The sequence below is a fragment of the Ochlerotatus camptorhynchus genome, unplaced genomic scaffold (genome assembly GCF_037179485.1).
Source record: "Ochlerotatus camptorhynchus isolate MF236.1 unplaced genomic scaffold, CSIRO-AGI_Acam_v1.1 ptg000267l, whole genome shotgun sequence".
Lineage (NCBI taxonomy): Eukaryota > Metazoa > Arthropoda > Insecta > Diptera > Culicidae > Ochlerotatus > Ochlerotatus camptorhynchus.
The window spans coordinates 63,678-77,926 of NW_027040757.1; the positions used below are offsets into that span (position 1 = coordinate 63,678).

The 14,249-nt window shown below is 41.4% G+C and overlaps 1 protein-coding gene across 1 annotated transcript; it reads right to left on the reverse strand.

Moving 5' to 3' along the window:
• Positions 1-9,385: 9,385 nt before the first annotated feature.
• Positions 9,386-10,787, reverse strand: LOC135705481 (beta-1,3-galactosyltransferase 5-like). The gene is made up of 2 exons (XM_065227228.1): positions 10,346-10,787; positions 9,386-10,281 (listed from the first exon to the last, which is right to left on the reverse strand). The coding sequence occupies exons 1-2, from the start codon at positions 10,626-10,628 to the stop codon at positions 9,386-9,388; spliced, it is 1,179 nt and encodes a 392-aa protein (XP_065083300.1). The 5' UTR covers positions 10,629-10,787.
• Between the last annotated feature and the right edge of the window lie 3,462 nt (positions 10,788-14,249).

Here is a 14,249-nt window from a genome sequence, read left to right on the forward strand (position 1 = left end):
GTAAAATTTTAGACTTATACATTTTTAGTAACTTGACAATGCTTTCCTTGTTATTTTCGTTTGTAACTGTAGTATAAATCTAGATAGAGCTGGAATTAGGGCGTATCAGCCTTTGTAAACAATTATTTTTACCGATGATTTCTAGCAACTCAAGGCTTGCCCACGCAAACCATCATAACCATTGGGTAGGGGAAGTCGTCCCCTACCCGATGGTGTTGTTGAATTGCGTTGGTGAGCCTTGAGTTGCTAGAAATCATCGATAAAAGCCTTTGTTTACAAAAGCCGTTACGCCCTAATTCCAGCTCTATCTAGATGTAGTCTGTATAATTTGTACTTTTTTTTACAGCACATCATTGGGACTATTTCAAGAGCAAATTTTCATTACGTCGAATGTAACAAAGGTAAACAAAGTTGAGCTACCAGTGTCAATCGATGCTCCTGCTATTACACTATATCAAGAGCAAATTTTCATTATGTCGTAGGTAACATTCGCACCAATCCGAGAAAAAGAAAGTTTTCTTTTGATGACCGAAAAGTTATTCCTATTTCCAAGTAAACACATATAATCTCATAGTGATAGCAATGTTTAACATATTTAGCAGGGTTTTAATCATACAAATGCAAATCGCTAGCTTTCATGCTAAAAAAGACTGGGTTTTGAGTCAAAAGTTATTATACGTCGTTTGGTGGCCCCTATTGTTACTTAAGTCAAAGTGTATTTACCAGGATATTCGGGAGAATTATCAATTACGTCTCCTTATGTGCAGCCCATTCATCATTTTAGGACCACCGAAATCATCTTAGCAACAAACAGTTCGATTTATTCACTTTAATAATGAGAAAGCGAAACGACGAACGTACACTTTTCACGGGTTTCTCAGCGCTGTTACTTAAGTCAAACGGCATCTCCATAGAAATTGGGTGACTTAAGTAACATCGAAAACTATTTTGATCGGAAGGTGATTACGTTAAAAAGCAATTTGACTGGTAAATAAATTTAAAAATGGGATGTGATCCTATATTCGGACAGTATATAGTGTAATAGCAGGAGAATCGATTGACACTGATATCTCGACTTTGTTTACCTTTGTTACATTCGACGTAATGAAAATTTGCTCTTGATATACTGTCCGAATATAGGATCACATCCCATTTTTAAATTTATTTACCAGTCGAATTGCTTTTTGACGTAATCACCTTCCGATCAAAATAGTTTTCGATGTTACTTAAGTCACCCGATTTCTATGGAGATGCCGTTTGCCTTAAGTAACAGCACTGAGAAACCCGTGAAAAGTGTACTTTCGTCGTTTCGCTTTCTCATTATTAAAGAGAATAAATCGAACTGTTTGTTGCTAAGATGATTTCGGTGGTCCTAAAATGATGAATGGGCTGCACGTAAGGAGACGTAATTGATAATTATTCTCCCGAATATCCTGGTAAATACACTTTGACTTAAGTAACAATAGGGGCCACCAAACGACGTATAATAACTTTTGACTCAAAAACCAGTATTTCTTAGCATTGTGCATTTGTATGATCAAAACCCGGCTAAATATGTTAAACATTGCTATCACTATGTGATTATATGTGTTTAATTGGAAATAGGAATAACTTTTCGGTCATCAAAACAAAACTTTATTATTTTTCTCGGATCGGTGCGAATGTTACTTACGACATAATGAAAATTTGCTCTTGATTTCTAGTCTGTTGATGCAAACATAACAAATAACAAATAAATCACATAAAGTGTAGGAACTCAGCATTGAGTAAATTTGCCTCATCTTTACCTACACGGAGAAAAAATACTACCCAAAATTTGAGTTCTTTTTACTTAATATTGACTTCAGCCTCTCACTTGCACTCGTTATTGTTGTCAAAAAAGGAACAAGAGATTCGACCCAACGATATAGTTCAGCCCAATAAGCTACTTTTGAGTAAAATGCATATTCTCAAATTTACGTGAATTAAACTTAATTTTTGGTAGAATATACTTAAGAGTAGGTAATTTTTTTTGCTGGTGTTAAATGAAAACTACTATATGCGATTTACTCAAATTTGGGTTATTGGGCTGAACCCCGGAATTGAGGGAAAAGTACTTAATTTTGGGTAGTTTTTCATCTCCGTGTAGGTTTTTCCAGAAAAAAATTCCCGAATATGAGAAAAGTAAAGATTGGATTCACTCAGTCTATTGGTACTACTCCTAGACTGAATAAAATTTTCCTCAATTCCCTCATTTTCCGACAGATTTTTGAGGTTTTCCATAGGCAACCATGAGGCAAATTTACTCATCGCTGAGTTCCTACGCTTTTGGAGATTGTGAGTGAACTAAACTCAAATTTGGGTTGCTCTCATTCGCCGTGCACAATGATCCATTTCGCTTTTCTCCATTCCATCACGGCGAATGAGAACGACCCAAATTTGAGTTTAGTTCACTCATAATCGCCAAAAGTGCAGGAACTCAGCGATGAGTAAAATTTGTCCCATGGTTTCATGTGGAAAACCTAAAAAATCTGCCGGAAAATGAGGAAATTGACGAAAATTTTATTCAGTCTCGGAGTAGTACCAATAGACTGAGTGAATCCAATCTTTACTTTTCTCAAATTCAGGAGTTTTTCCCTGGAAAATCCTGGAAAAACCTGGGAAAACATGAGGCAAATTTACTCATCGCTGAGTTCCTGCACTTTTGGCGATTATGAGTGAACTAAACTCAAATTTGGGTCGTTCTCATTCGCCGTGATGAGATAAATGACGTTTGAGCCATTTTTAATTTGCAAAACGGTCAGATTACCGGGGTTCCAACGGAACCTGTTTCATCTGAGTAGAAGTAACTCCCCCTTATTCTGCGAGTCACGTGACTCTCTCTCACCGGTGAGGTGACAATTGTCACCTCGTGTGAGGTGACTCTCCATGCAAATCAAATGGAGAGTCACCTCACACGAGGTGACTATTGTCGCCTCACCGGTGAGAGAGAGTCACGTGACTCGCAGAATAGGGGGGACTGTCTCTTTGAGTTATTCTCAGTGGCGCGGTTCAGATTTTCACTCCTCCCTTCCCCCTCTCCCAGGAACAGAGGAAAATGAAATAACATGCGCTAACCAGTTCAATGCCAACATTTCAAAGGGGCGTAATTGTTTTTGTAAACAATAGATTAAGTCGTCGATTTCTCGCAAATAAAAGCCCACCCCTCCAAATTACCAATGCTAGCTGGGACAGGAAATATCCCTGGTGGTGTCATGCATTTTCATGAGTGAGCATTTGTTTACAAATGCAATTACACCCCTCTGAAATGTTGGCACTGATGTATGTACTGTAACAGATTTTCCTAAGATCATGTATCAGTGATCTTAATGTTTTCTAATGAAATTTACAACCCACTTGAAACCAACATTTCAAAAACTATTTTTGGGGAGGTTTTGCTCCCAGAAACCAAACGAACTCTAATTATCCGTCCTATCGGGGAAGATATCAACGCGGAAGCTATCATAGTCGCGGACGATTCAACAACAATCAACCACGATTTGATAATCACCCACGATTTGATAATGGGAATAGGATGTACACAGCAAATGTTGATCAACCAGTTGGTCAACTACAGCAAGCCCATGGCGAAGTAAACGCTAGAATACCTGGCAGAGCTATGCCATAACCAAGTCAACATCCACAAGGACATTTTTTAGATCAGTGAAAATTAGCGCCTCAAACTTCATTAAAGTTAGAGTGCGTATGACAAATTTAATTTGTACCTTCCTTGTTGGCTCGGGTCACAGATAATAGACGTTGAGGCTCCCAACGGCGACTTCCCATACAGTGTTGGCTAAAATCAAAATCAGCTATCTTTCAAGATCAATATCACCTAAAATCACAGGCACCAATATCAACCGGTGGAAACTAACGATTTTAAATTGGCGCACTACTTGACTAGCCTATTGGTCCCAAGCAAATCGATTAACGTATCCCATTCTAGCCAAAATTCCAGTACTACACTATGTTTGTTTTGATTCGCTATGAAAGTTTGACAGATAAAATGAGGGGTTCGTGGATTTTCCTATGTTTCGAGGGGTGCATCGATTAGCTTGGGGACGAAGATAGTACCAGAGCTGAGCCAAAAAGTTGAACTCGTTTCTTGCTCTATGCTACTAGTCGTAGAGTAACCTCTATGCCAATATCACAAGCTATCATCACCACGAAAATCACACGTGATTTTCGACTAATATCAGCCGTGATTGTCGCGATGCCCAAAATCAACCAGCCTCAATATCAACAAAGATTAAAATCATCGAAAATCAGGATAAGAAGATATGTTAAACTCTAGAGTTTGGGACATTCCGAAATTCAAGTCAACATTCCGGATGAAATTAAAATGGTGGGTTTCAACCAAAGATGGCTTCCAGAAATCTAAGAGGGTGGACCAAAATCCAATATTGCGGCCTCTAAACAGCGTATATGCATCTAAACCCATGCAATATAGGTATCCACGGAATGGGTTCGATGAGTGGAAGTGGAAAATTGACATCCGCCGCCATTTTGGAATCCAGATAAGCAAAATCACAAACAAAACATCACGGCTGATTTCATCTTAGCTGATCTTGAGAGTAGCAAAATCACACAGCAGAAAATCAAGGTTGATTTTGACCTTAGCTGATTTTGAGGTAACAAAATAACCAAACAGAAAGTCAATAGCTACCATAGAGGTAACTCTAAGACTAGTAGGTGCCGAAGAAACGTGCTCAACTTTTTGACTCAGCGCTGGTACTTTCTTCGGTCCCAAGCTAAATGATGCACCCCTCGGAAAATTCACGAACCCCTCATTTTATCTGTCAAACTTTCATAGCGAATCAGCATTACTAGCATTTCGACTAGAATGGGGTGCGTTGATCGATTTGCTTGAGACCAATCAGCGGCTCGAAAGAGTTGGAACCGGTGGGGAACATTGATGGAGATCGACTATAGAGGATGATGAATAGACTTCTGTAGTTTGCTTTGTGTGAGTTGCAGCATTATTTGAATTAAGAGTACTAATGGGGTCTGAATAACTGCCTCTTTCTCTTGAGCCCACTCTAGAACCTACATTTCGTATTTAGATCTATAAGTCAGCAGTTCAGTCTGAGTTCCTCTGGTACATTCAATTAGAGGATCCAACGCCTACGAGATTGTGCCGAAGGTGGATGTGTGCCAAAGCTGTGCCGAATCCAATTTCGGCACAATATGCTGAGTGACTTACCCCTTGGGTTCGAACAAAATATCTTTTAAAACTAGTGTAAAGATTCCTATTCGACTTAAGCGCCACCAACGCCGACTTCCTCACTTAAAAACCCTCTTTGAAAACATGATGGCACTGGCTTACTACTTACACTAGACACTAATGGCGGTAAGCTCCAACTCGGATTAACTTTTAATACCGCCCCTGTTTGGATGATCTGCAAAGTGTTTGCTTAGAGTTGTATTAATTAACTCTGATGTCGACATTAAAGCAGCCTGACATTCTTGATCGGGATTTAATCCGAGGATAATACCGGTTGGAGCTTACCACCATAAGTGCTGGTAGCGCCGAGTGGCAATTTTCAACAGATAATTTATCGATACTAGCGCCAAATTGCTCGAAAGTGGAAAATGTATAGATGAAATCAGGAGATGCTAGCGCCACGTAACGGCGACGTTCCCACTTATCTTTACACGAGTTTCTGGTGGAAGTTGGACGTCTGTTCTATCCGAGGGGGGCGACACATCTAAATCTCAATTCTAGATGCTCAAAAAATCTCACACTAGCGAATCAATCTTCGAAAAATCATCTTTCATTTCTCGCATCTACTTGCATCGCGCTTCATTTTTTTGCAAGAAATCTTCAAAATCGACATAAATCCTTCCTTCTATCTACTCAGTTTGCGTGCAGCTAGCCACAGCAAAACGCAATCTTTTCTGCATCGTAGATAGAGTCATCCCCCTCGGTTCTATCACAGAGAACAGACGTTGAGGCTCGAACAAAATTTCTCTAAAAACTTGTGTAAAGATTCCTATTTGACTTAAGCACCACTAATGGCGACTTCCCCGCTTAAAAACCCTCTTTGACAACATGATGGCGCTGGCGTTGCAAAACTTACACTAGACACTAAGTGCTGGTAGCGCCGAGTGGCAATTTTCAACAGATAATTTATCGATGCTAGCGCCCAATTGGTCGAAAGTGATAAATTTATAGAGGAAATCAGGAGATGCTAGCGCTACGTAACGGCGACGTTTCCACTTAACTTTACACAAGTTTCTGATCGAACTTGGACGTCTGTTCTCTGTGCTATAGGTCAGGTAACACAGTAGTGTAAAGATTCCTAATTAAGCGCCACCAACGCCGACTTCCTTACTTAAAAACCCTCTTTGACAACATGATGGCGCTGGCGTTGCACAACTTACACTAGACACTAAGTGCCGGTAGCGCCGATTGATAATTTCAGAAACAGAAAATTTATCGATACTAGCGCCATAGAGGTAAATCTAAGACCACTGGGTCTCGAAGAAAATCATTATTATTTTTGGCTCACTCAGTACCAGAACAACGGTCCCAAGCAGTCCCAAGCTATTTCACTCACCCCTGCATGTTCTGCATGAATCCACAACCCCTGATGTTATCTGTCAAACTTTCATAGCGAATCAAAACAAACATAGTGTAGTAATAGAATTTCAACTAGAATAGGGTACGTTAATCGTTTGCTTGGGACCAATGGGCTACTAAAGTGGTGAGCCAATTTAAAATCGTTAGTTTCGTATTGATTGTTGCTAGCGCCAAATTGGTCGAAAGTGGAAAATTTATAGATGAAATCAGGAGATGCTAGCGCCACGTAACGGCGACGTTCCCACTTATCTTTACACGAGTTTCTGGTGGAAGTACTTTGGTTCGCGTGTAAAGGGCCTTAGAAAGTTTGTTTACAAATGCTTTTGTGCCGTTATCAAATGTTATGCCTGGTATATAGTTCATTTTAGTAAACAAACTAACACTTCTTCCTTGTGTGCCACCTTTGATGAAGCTCCTAGCTGGCGTTGCATAACTTACACTAGACACTAAGTGCCGGTAGCGCCGATTGGTAATTTCAAACAGAAAATTTATCGATACTAGCGCCAAATTTGTCGAAAGTGGAAAATTCATAGAGAAAATCATGCCTGGCAAGTTTTGCTATAAGAAATGTTCCTCGTGTTTATTAGCGAAATTTACATCAAAGGTTCATTAATTGCGTAGGAAATCAGTTTAGCACGGCATTTGTGACCACCATACACCTTCCGGTTGAATGAAACAGGTCAAAAACTGTCCAAATTCACCATTACAGGCAAAGAACTCACCAACACTGGGAAACCGTGAACTCCTGCCCACCTGTGATAAAACCATCTCGACTAGCGCCATCATGTTGTCAAAGACGGTTTTAAGTGGGGAAGTCAACGTTGGTGCCATCTACTACTCATCCAATCGCGTCATATCATGAGCAAGGACAGGAACACACGTAGCATTTATATCACAGAGAACAGACATGGAGGCTCGAACAAAATTTCTCTAAAAACTTGTGTAAAGATTCCTATTTGACTTAAGCGCCACTAACGGCGACTTCCCCACTTAAAAACCCTCTTTGACAACATGATGGCGCTGGCGTTGCACAAATTACACTAGACACTAAGTGCTAGTAGCGCCAAGTGGCAATTTTCAACAGAAAATTTATCGATACTAGCGCCAAATTGGTCGAAAGTGGAAAATTTATAGAGAAAATCAGGAGATGCTAACACCACGTAACGGCGACGTTCCCACTTATTTTACACAAGTTTCTGACCGAGCTTGAACGTCTGTTCTCTGTGTTTATATTTAATTGACAAATCTACGTTACGGTCGACCGGCAGATGGAAATGATGTGAAAATGATAATGACGTTTTGCTACCTGTCAAATCGTATGGAATATTTTTTAGTACATCATCACTTTTATGGTTTTGGAATCCAAACCTAGGGTCGCATGCATTGGTGCAGTTTCGCGTAGATTCATCAATTGGCTTGGTTTGCGTCTCACCTCGTTTGAAATTGAAAGATCTGATCGCATGTTTTAAAGATCGAATCGCTCGTTTCAAAAATCGAATTGTGGACAAACGAATGCTCCTGTGGCATGTCAGTTCATCGGTGCCTTCAGTCCGTGTCAAAAACTACAGTGAGTGATGAATTTTGAAGCCATACAGATCGGCATTGTTAAAAGCTTGCAATGGAACTACCTTCATAAACGGATGGTAGGACAATCCAACAAATGGTTTGGAGGATACCCCGAACACGTCGTTAAGCTCTTGCTTATGATTATTTTAATTAGGGTATCGTTACCGTTGATTGATTTTCCTGATATTCGAGCTAATTTTTGAGGAAAATCGTGGAAAATTCAACTCATCGACTGAGTAACACAACTTTTAGCAATTATGCGAGCAATGCACCACTTTATCAAACATTTTTGTCGTGACTTTCTACAAGAGATTTCAAAATACTTGGCCGTTCGCAATGCTGTTGTATTTTATAAGGACTGTTTCAATTTGAAACTAGAACAGAAACGCACCTCTCGCAATGCTGAGTTGCAGTTTCATTATTCGAGCACTATTTTGCACCAGATTTGCAACTGCTCGACTATTCTGTTTTATTTCTGAGCGATTTTGAAAACACGAATGGAACTCTGTTTCAAATTTCTGTATGTATTTAAAGATGTTTCGAAGAGCTTCACAAAAAAACTCTATGAACTTCATAGAGAACAGTAAATTTTATGGAACTTGGTGATTACAAACATCTTTTAGAACTGTGCGTTGCGCTGATCGTGTTGCAGTTTTATTTTTGACAGTTTCAAATTATAGAATTGTCAAGTCGTTTAAAACAATTTTGCAACTCAGCATTGCGAACGGCCTTACAAATTAATTTCATTCGAGCAGTTGAAAATGACGTTTCCTACCACTCGAATATTTTGAGATTTTTTCTTCTAGAACCACGATAAAACCAGCCAAAAGTGGAGCGTTTCATAATAATATTGAAATTTGATTTGTGAGTCCAGTTTTGTTGAATCGCTGGTAGAAAGTCACGCTAAAACTACTTGACGAAGTGGTTCCTTACTACCTAGCATAGGTGAGGACGTGCTTAACAAGGATTTATTCTATAAGAAAATTCTAGGACTTTTCAGCACGCCTGATACTGCTGGGACCAATAGGAAGTGGTTTAAATTTACCACAACGATCGTACCACATTTACCCGAAATAAGTTCTTCTAAACGTGCAAAACGTTACATTTACCCTTAGACGGACATCCCACACAGACCGTAAGAATCATGTCGACGATGGTGACTCGAGCTCAATTTGTCAAATCCATCATCCAATGCTATTTACATAAAATTACCTCCGCTCAAAGCCGCATCATGCTGACCAGTGCCGTCCCGTGCTGCTGCTGTCCGACGGTATTTTTATACTCGGCAACACAGGTCTTGGTGAGCGGCTTCCCACTAGGCCGCTGGTAGCACGCATTGTCGTAGCATCGCTCCAGCTCCTGAATGAAATCCATTATCAACCGACTGTTGCCCCCGTTCGGTCCGACGTAGTAATCGCACTGGTAGGAAAATCGCTTCATATCCCGAATGCAGCAGTCCAGGAATTCCGAATTAGCACTGAACCACTTGTTCAGACTCGTTGGCTTGATCCGGGCGTGGCCCGCCAGAATTCCCGTGACGTAAGTATCGTCGATCCAGAAGAATGGAACCGATTCCGATTGTAGCACCAGCTCCCGGGCCGTGTTCTGATTGGCGACGTACAGCCAACCGGACAAGTACGGCGGATACACATCTCGAGGATACTCCTCTCTAGAAACGAACCATTTGTTGCCTTTCAGCCTGATAACCTTCTTGTTGCTGAAAGCAAATCCCGCCAACAGTGCACCTTGCTCCTTCTTCTGGCCCACATCGGAGAGGTAGTTCTGAATAAAGAACGGATCGAACACGATATCATCATCCATTTTAATCACAAACCTAGCCCTCGGGCAATGTTCGGTTGCCCACTTGAGGCTCATCACGTGTTTGTACGTCAGGTTTCGATACGCTTCCTGAAAATTCCCCTGAATCAAATCACCGAACAGCACCTGTTCGCTTTCAATCGCTTTCTGCGTGATAAACCTCTCCTTTTCCGGAATGCTGCCCAGCGAGAAAATCCTCAACAGTCCCATCGATATCAGTTTCTGCTGCGAAATGGCTTGCCTATGCGCTGCCCGCAGTGCATCGTTTCCAACGTACGACGTGACCATGATCACACCTACCAAGGAAACAAAACAAAATGAATTCCAAACGAACCTGATCAAACATTCTGAAAACCAAACCCAACAACTCCGAGTAGCTTCCGTTTTCCTTGCAAACGTCGTTTGCTATGCGGAAGTGAAAGTCGGTCAAATTGACCAATCGGTTGGCATCCGGTTTCTTATGATCCACCTCCGACGATTGCAGCAACGTTAGAAATCCGGTTCCGTCGCCACCGCCACTGCTTTCCAACGGTTTCAAAAAGAGGAAGTTTCCATCGCTGTCCACTTGGAAGGAGTAGCGATAGAGCAGGTACAGGATCAGCAGAGCTATGCTGAAAACCAAAAATCGGTGGAACTTTCTCATGGTTGCACAATGCACGCGCGCACTTTTTGCTTTTAAAGAAACATTACTACACTTTATAATTGGCACAATAATACTAAAGGTGGCACTGTGGTGGGATCACGGACATTCGATGTCACGATTCTCGAAACAAAATTGTGTGGGCGGATAATTTTTTCTTGCACGAAGAGCTGTTTGATGTAAACAATAACATAGCTGGCAGCATAACATCATAAAAATAGGGCAAAGGAGCCAACGAAAATCGTGTTTGTGTGACAGTTTCTCACGGTTTGTTTCGTTTGGTTCCCATTAGGGAGCACGTGAAAAGTGAAACTGACAAAAAGTACACGACACGGTTAATCTGAACACCGCATTTATGGAGTATCTTTTCTATATGGACAACCCGCATAATAAAATGATTGCTGATCGATATTATTTATTATCGGTATACCGCATTACCGGACAAAATATCCATGGGACGTCTCGGGAGTCACGTATTAGAGCATCTCCACCGTTAGTTCTCATTTCGGTCGTTAAATGACGCCTCGAATCGGTCTCTATTTAGGAAACCGAGGGGGAGGGGGTGACTATCTACGAAGCAGGAAAGATTTCGTTTTGCAGTGGTTAGCTGCGCGCACGATGAGCAGATAGAAAGAAGATTGATGACGATTATGAAGATTTCCTGCAAAATATTATGCACGATGCAAGTAGATACGAGAAATGAAAGAAGATTTTTCATAGATTGATTCGCAACAAGGATAGAAATCTCCTTATACCTGATATTATTCAACGGAAGACCTTCGCGGATCGAAATAAAAGACTCGAAGTACTAAGAGAGAACGATTTCAAAAACACGTGTTTATTCATGGAACTTTGTTCGTACATTAATAGGTAGGTAAAAGGAAAAACCACCCCAGGAGCTATTTGACAGCACCAGTATAATGTCAATGTACCCCGAAAATTCTGGTACTCTGGTTCTGTCAAATCGAATAATGGTGGAGTAAATTTACAATTGGTCTTATTTTTGATCAACTCTTTTTTAAACGTTTTTGAGTTTTGTTTTTGTAAAAACATTGATATTTTTCTCATACTTATCCAATCGACTCAACATAACGGGATCGGAAAATGCCTATCTGTGAGAGCGCGTAACAAATTTTTCTTAAATGAATTTCTCGGCAACCACTCTACCGAATTGAACGCAACAGCCATCAAATGAAAGGTACCATGATTCTATAGAATGCCCCAATAAACATGTACCATTCACTAACGATATCATAGATGGTACGACCATACCACATAAAGTTAGTATGATAATCCAAATTGGTGGTTAGGCGCTTCTTATGGTTATTGTTAATGCGTGTGTTGATTAATAGATTTTCAATCGAAGAACTGGTCTCGGAGATATGGACGGAACAAGACCCGAAAATCGCGAAATTCGCGATCTAAACGAAGCAACCAGCTAAGAAAAAAAGTATTATGGTCACATTGAATGATGTTGATCAAATTTAGAATCGGTCAACTATTTCCGATAGACATGCATTTTTGGAGCTAAGTCGTATTTATCGGTAATAACTAATGCGAATTGCAAGCAACAACCACCAAATGAAAAGTATCATGATCCCATAGCCTCGTCCATAGAGCTTTAATGAACAAATTCAGAATCGGTCAATTTGTGCTGGAAATGTGGCAGGAACATGTTTTGGGGAATGTGAGCCATGATACTAAATTTGACCGGTATGGAATAAAACCTATCATGTTACAAAACAAATTACTTCAAATATGTTAACCAATTCAATTGTGGCCATTTCGAGCGCCGTGGATCACATTGGTCAGTTCCGGGCATGTCCCAGATGCCCCCGAGGAATTAACCAAACCAGACCAAATAATGAATTTTGATTTCATCAAATCGATTAAATTCCAAGATATGAGGAAAATAATGCAACATCAGTAATACGTCTCACTCAAAATCTATTCTTGGCCTGCTTTCGACGTCCACATGAAGTGAAACAACAACATGTTTTCTGATGTGAAAAAAGTTGTGCCACCAACGATGGCTGAACCCATTGTTTACGTACGGTGGAGACATCTACAATTTGTAAGTGGGTACGTGAAACTAAGATTTTCTGTCTAGATACTCGGGGGGTGGGAAAAACAGAAATAGTCCGACAGCAGTAGCGTCGACAAATGGGGCACACAGGGTTGTGCAATGGATTGAGCATAGGCGTAGGGTTTGCATACTTAACACGCCCGCTCAAACTCTGCTACTGGTCAATCCAAGGTACTCACGGAACTTCCTGAAAGCAGGGCCTGGCAGACTCTTCGTCGGTATGTCTGCTTGCTGCTTCAACGTAGGGATATACTCGATGCGTATCTGGTTGCTCTCCAACAGTTCTCTGACGAAAAAATGCTTCACGTCCAAGTGCTTCAGCCGCCCAGAATCCTTCGGGTTAGCGGCTATCTTCATTGTGGACTGGTTGTCCTCATGGTAGGTGATTGGGGCCACGGGCTTAGACCCGAGATCTTCCAGAATCCTGACCAACCACTGACCATGGCAGGTGGCCGCGCATAGTGCGATTAGCTCGGCCTCCGTAAAAGAGAGAGATACGGTAGCTTGCTTTTTCGCACTCCAGCTCACGGTAGCACCATACACCTTAAACACTGCACCCGAAACGGACCGACGATCGGTGATTTCATTCGCCCAGTTGGCATCGGAATATGCTTCGAGCAATGGGCCAGCATCGTCTCCTCGGTAGACTAGCACAAAATCCAGCGTTCCTTTTATGTAACGTAATACACGGTGCAAGTATAGTCGCTATATTCATAGTCTGGCGGATAGAATCTCGGGAACCAATTGAGCTGTCAAATAGCGGAACCAATCGAGCAAATCACGACCAATAACAGAAAAAGAGCACATCAGCTATTGCGAACAAAAATTCGGAAACTCTTTTCTCGTGACTCAAGGCTCGCCTACGCAAACTAACACCATCTTTGGGTTGAGGAAAGTTTCCCCTATCCGATGATGCCGGTAATTTGTAATCGATTGGCGAGGAAGCATAATCAACGTTTTGTTTATTAAAGTGGATAGTACCTTTTCAATTGTTGGTCTAAAATATATTGAATTGGTTCCGCTTTTTGATAGCTCGAAGTTCTATCCGCCAGACTATGAATATAGCGACTATAGGTGCAAGTGGGCCCAGTGGATCTCGTTGGGGCAAACCTGAAACTGGGTAAAATAATTTGCAGCAACAGCCAGATCCGGGCGGGACGTCAGTGACACGTACATGACGCATCCAACTAACTCACGATATGGCTTGCTCGTCCGCTGTGACTCCTCGCCTCTTGGTAGTTTAAGCTGGTTCTCTATCGGCGTAGCGATCGGCCGGCAGTCCTGCATCTGGAACCGATCCAAAAGATGTTCCAAATAGCGTCGCTGGCTGATCCGAAGGGTTTTCTGCTCCATATGCCGGTCGCTTCGCATTCCTAGGAAATTCTTCACAACGCCGACGTCCGTCATTTCGAATTCGGTGGCGAGACATTTCTTGATCGTATCGACTAGCTTCGCAGAAACGCTGACGATGATAACGTCGTCCACATAGATGACCAGGATAACTTGGGTATCTCCTGATCCCCGACAGTACAGGCACA

Excerpts from the sequence above, each read along its gene's own strand:
- LOC135705481 (XM_065227228.1), bottom strand. The coding sequence starts at position 10,628 with ATGAGAAAGTTCCACCGATTTTTGGTTTTCAGCATAGCTCTGCTGATC. Across the intron at positions 10,282-10,345 it reads AAGCTACTCGGAGTTGTTGG|GTGTGATCATGGTCACGTCG; the intron begins GTTTGGTTTTCA and ends TTTCCTTGGTAG.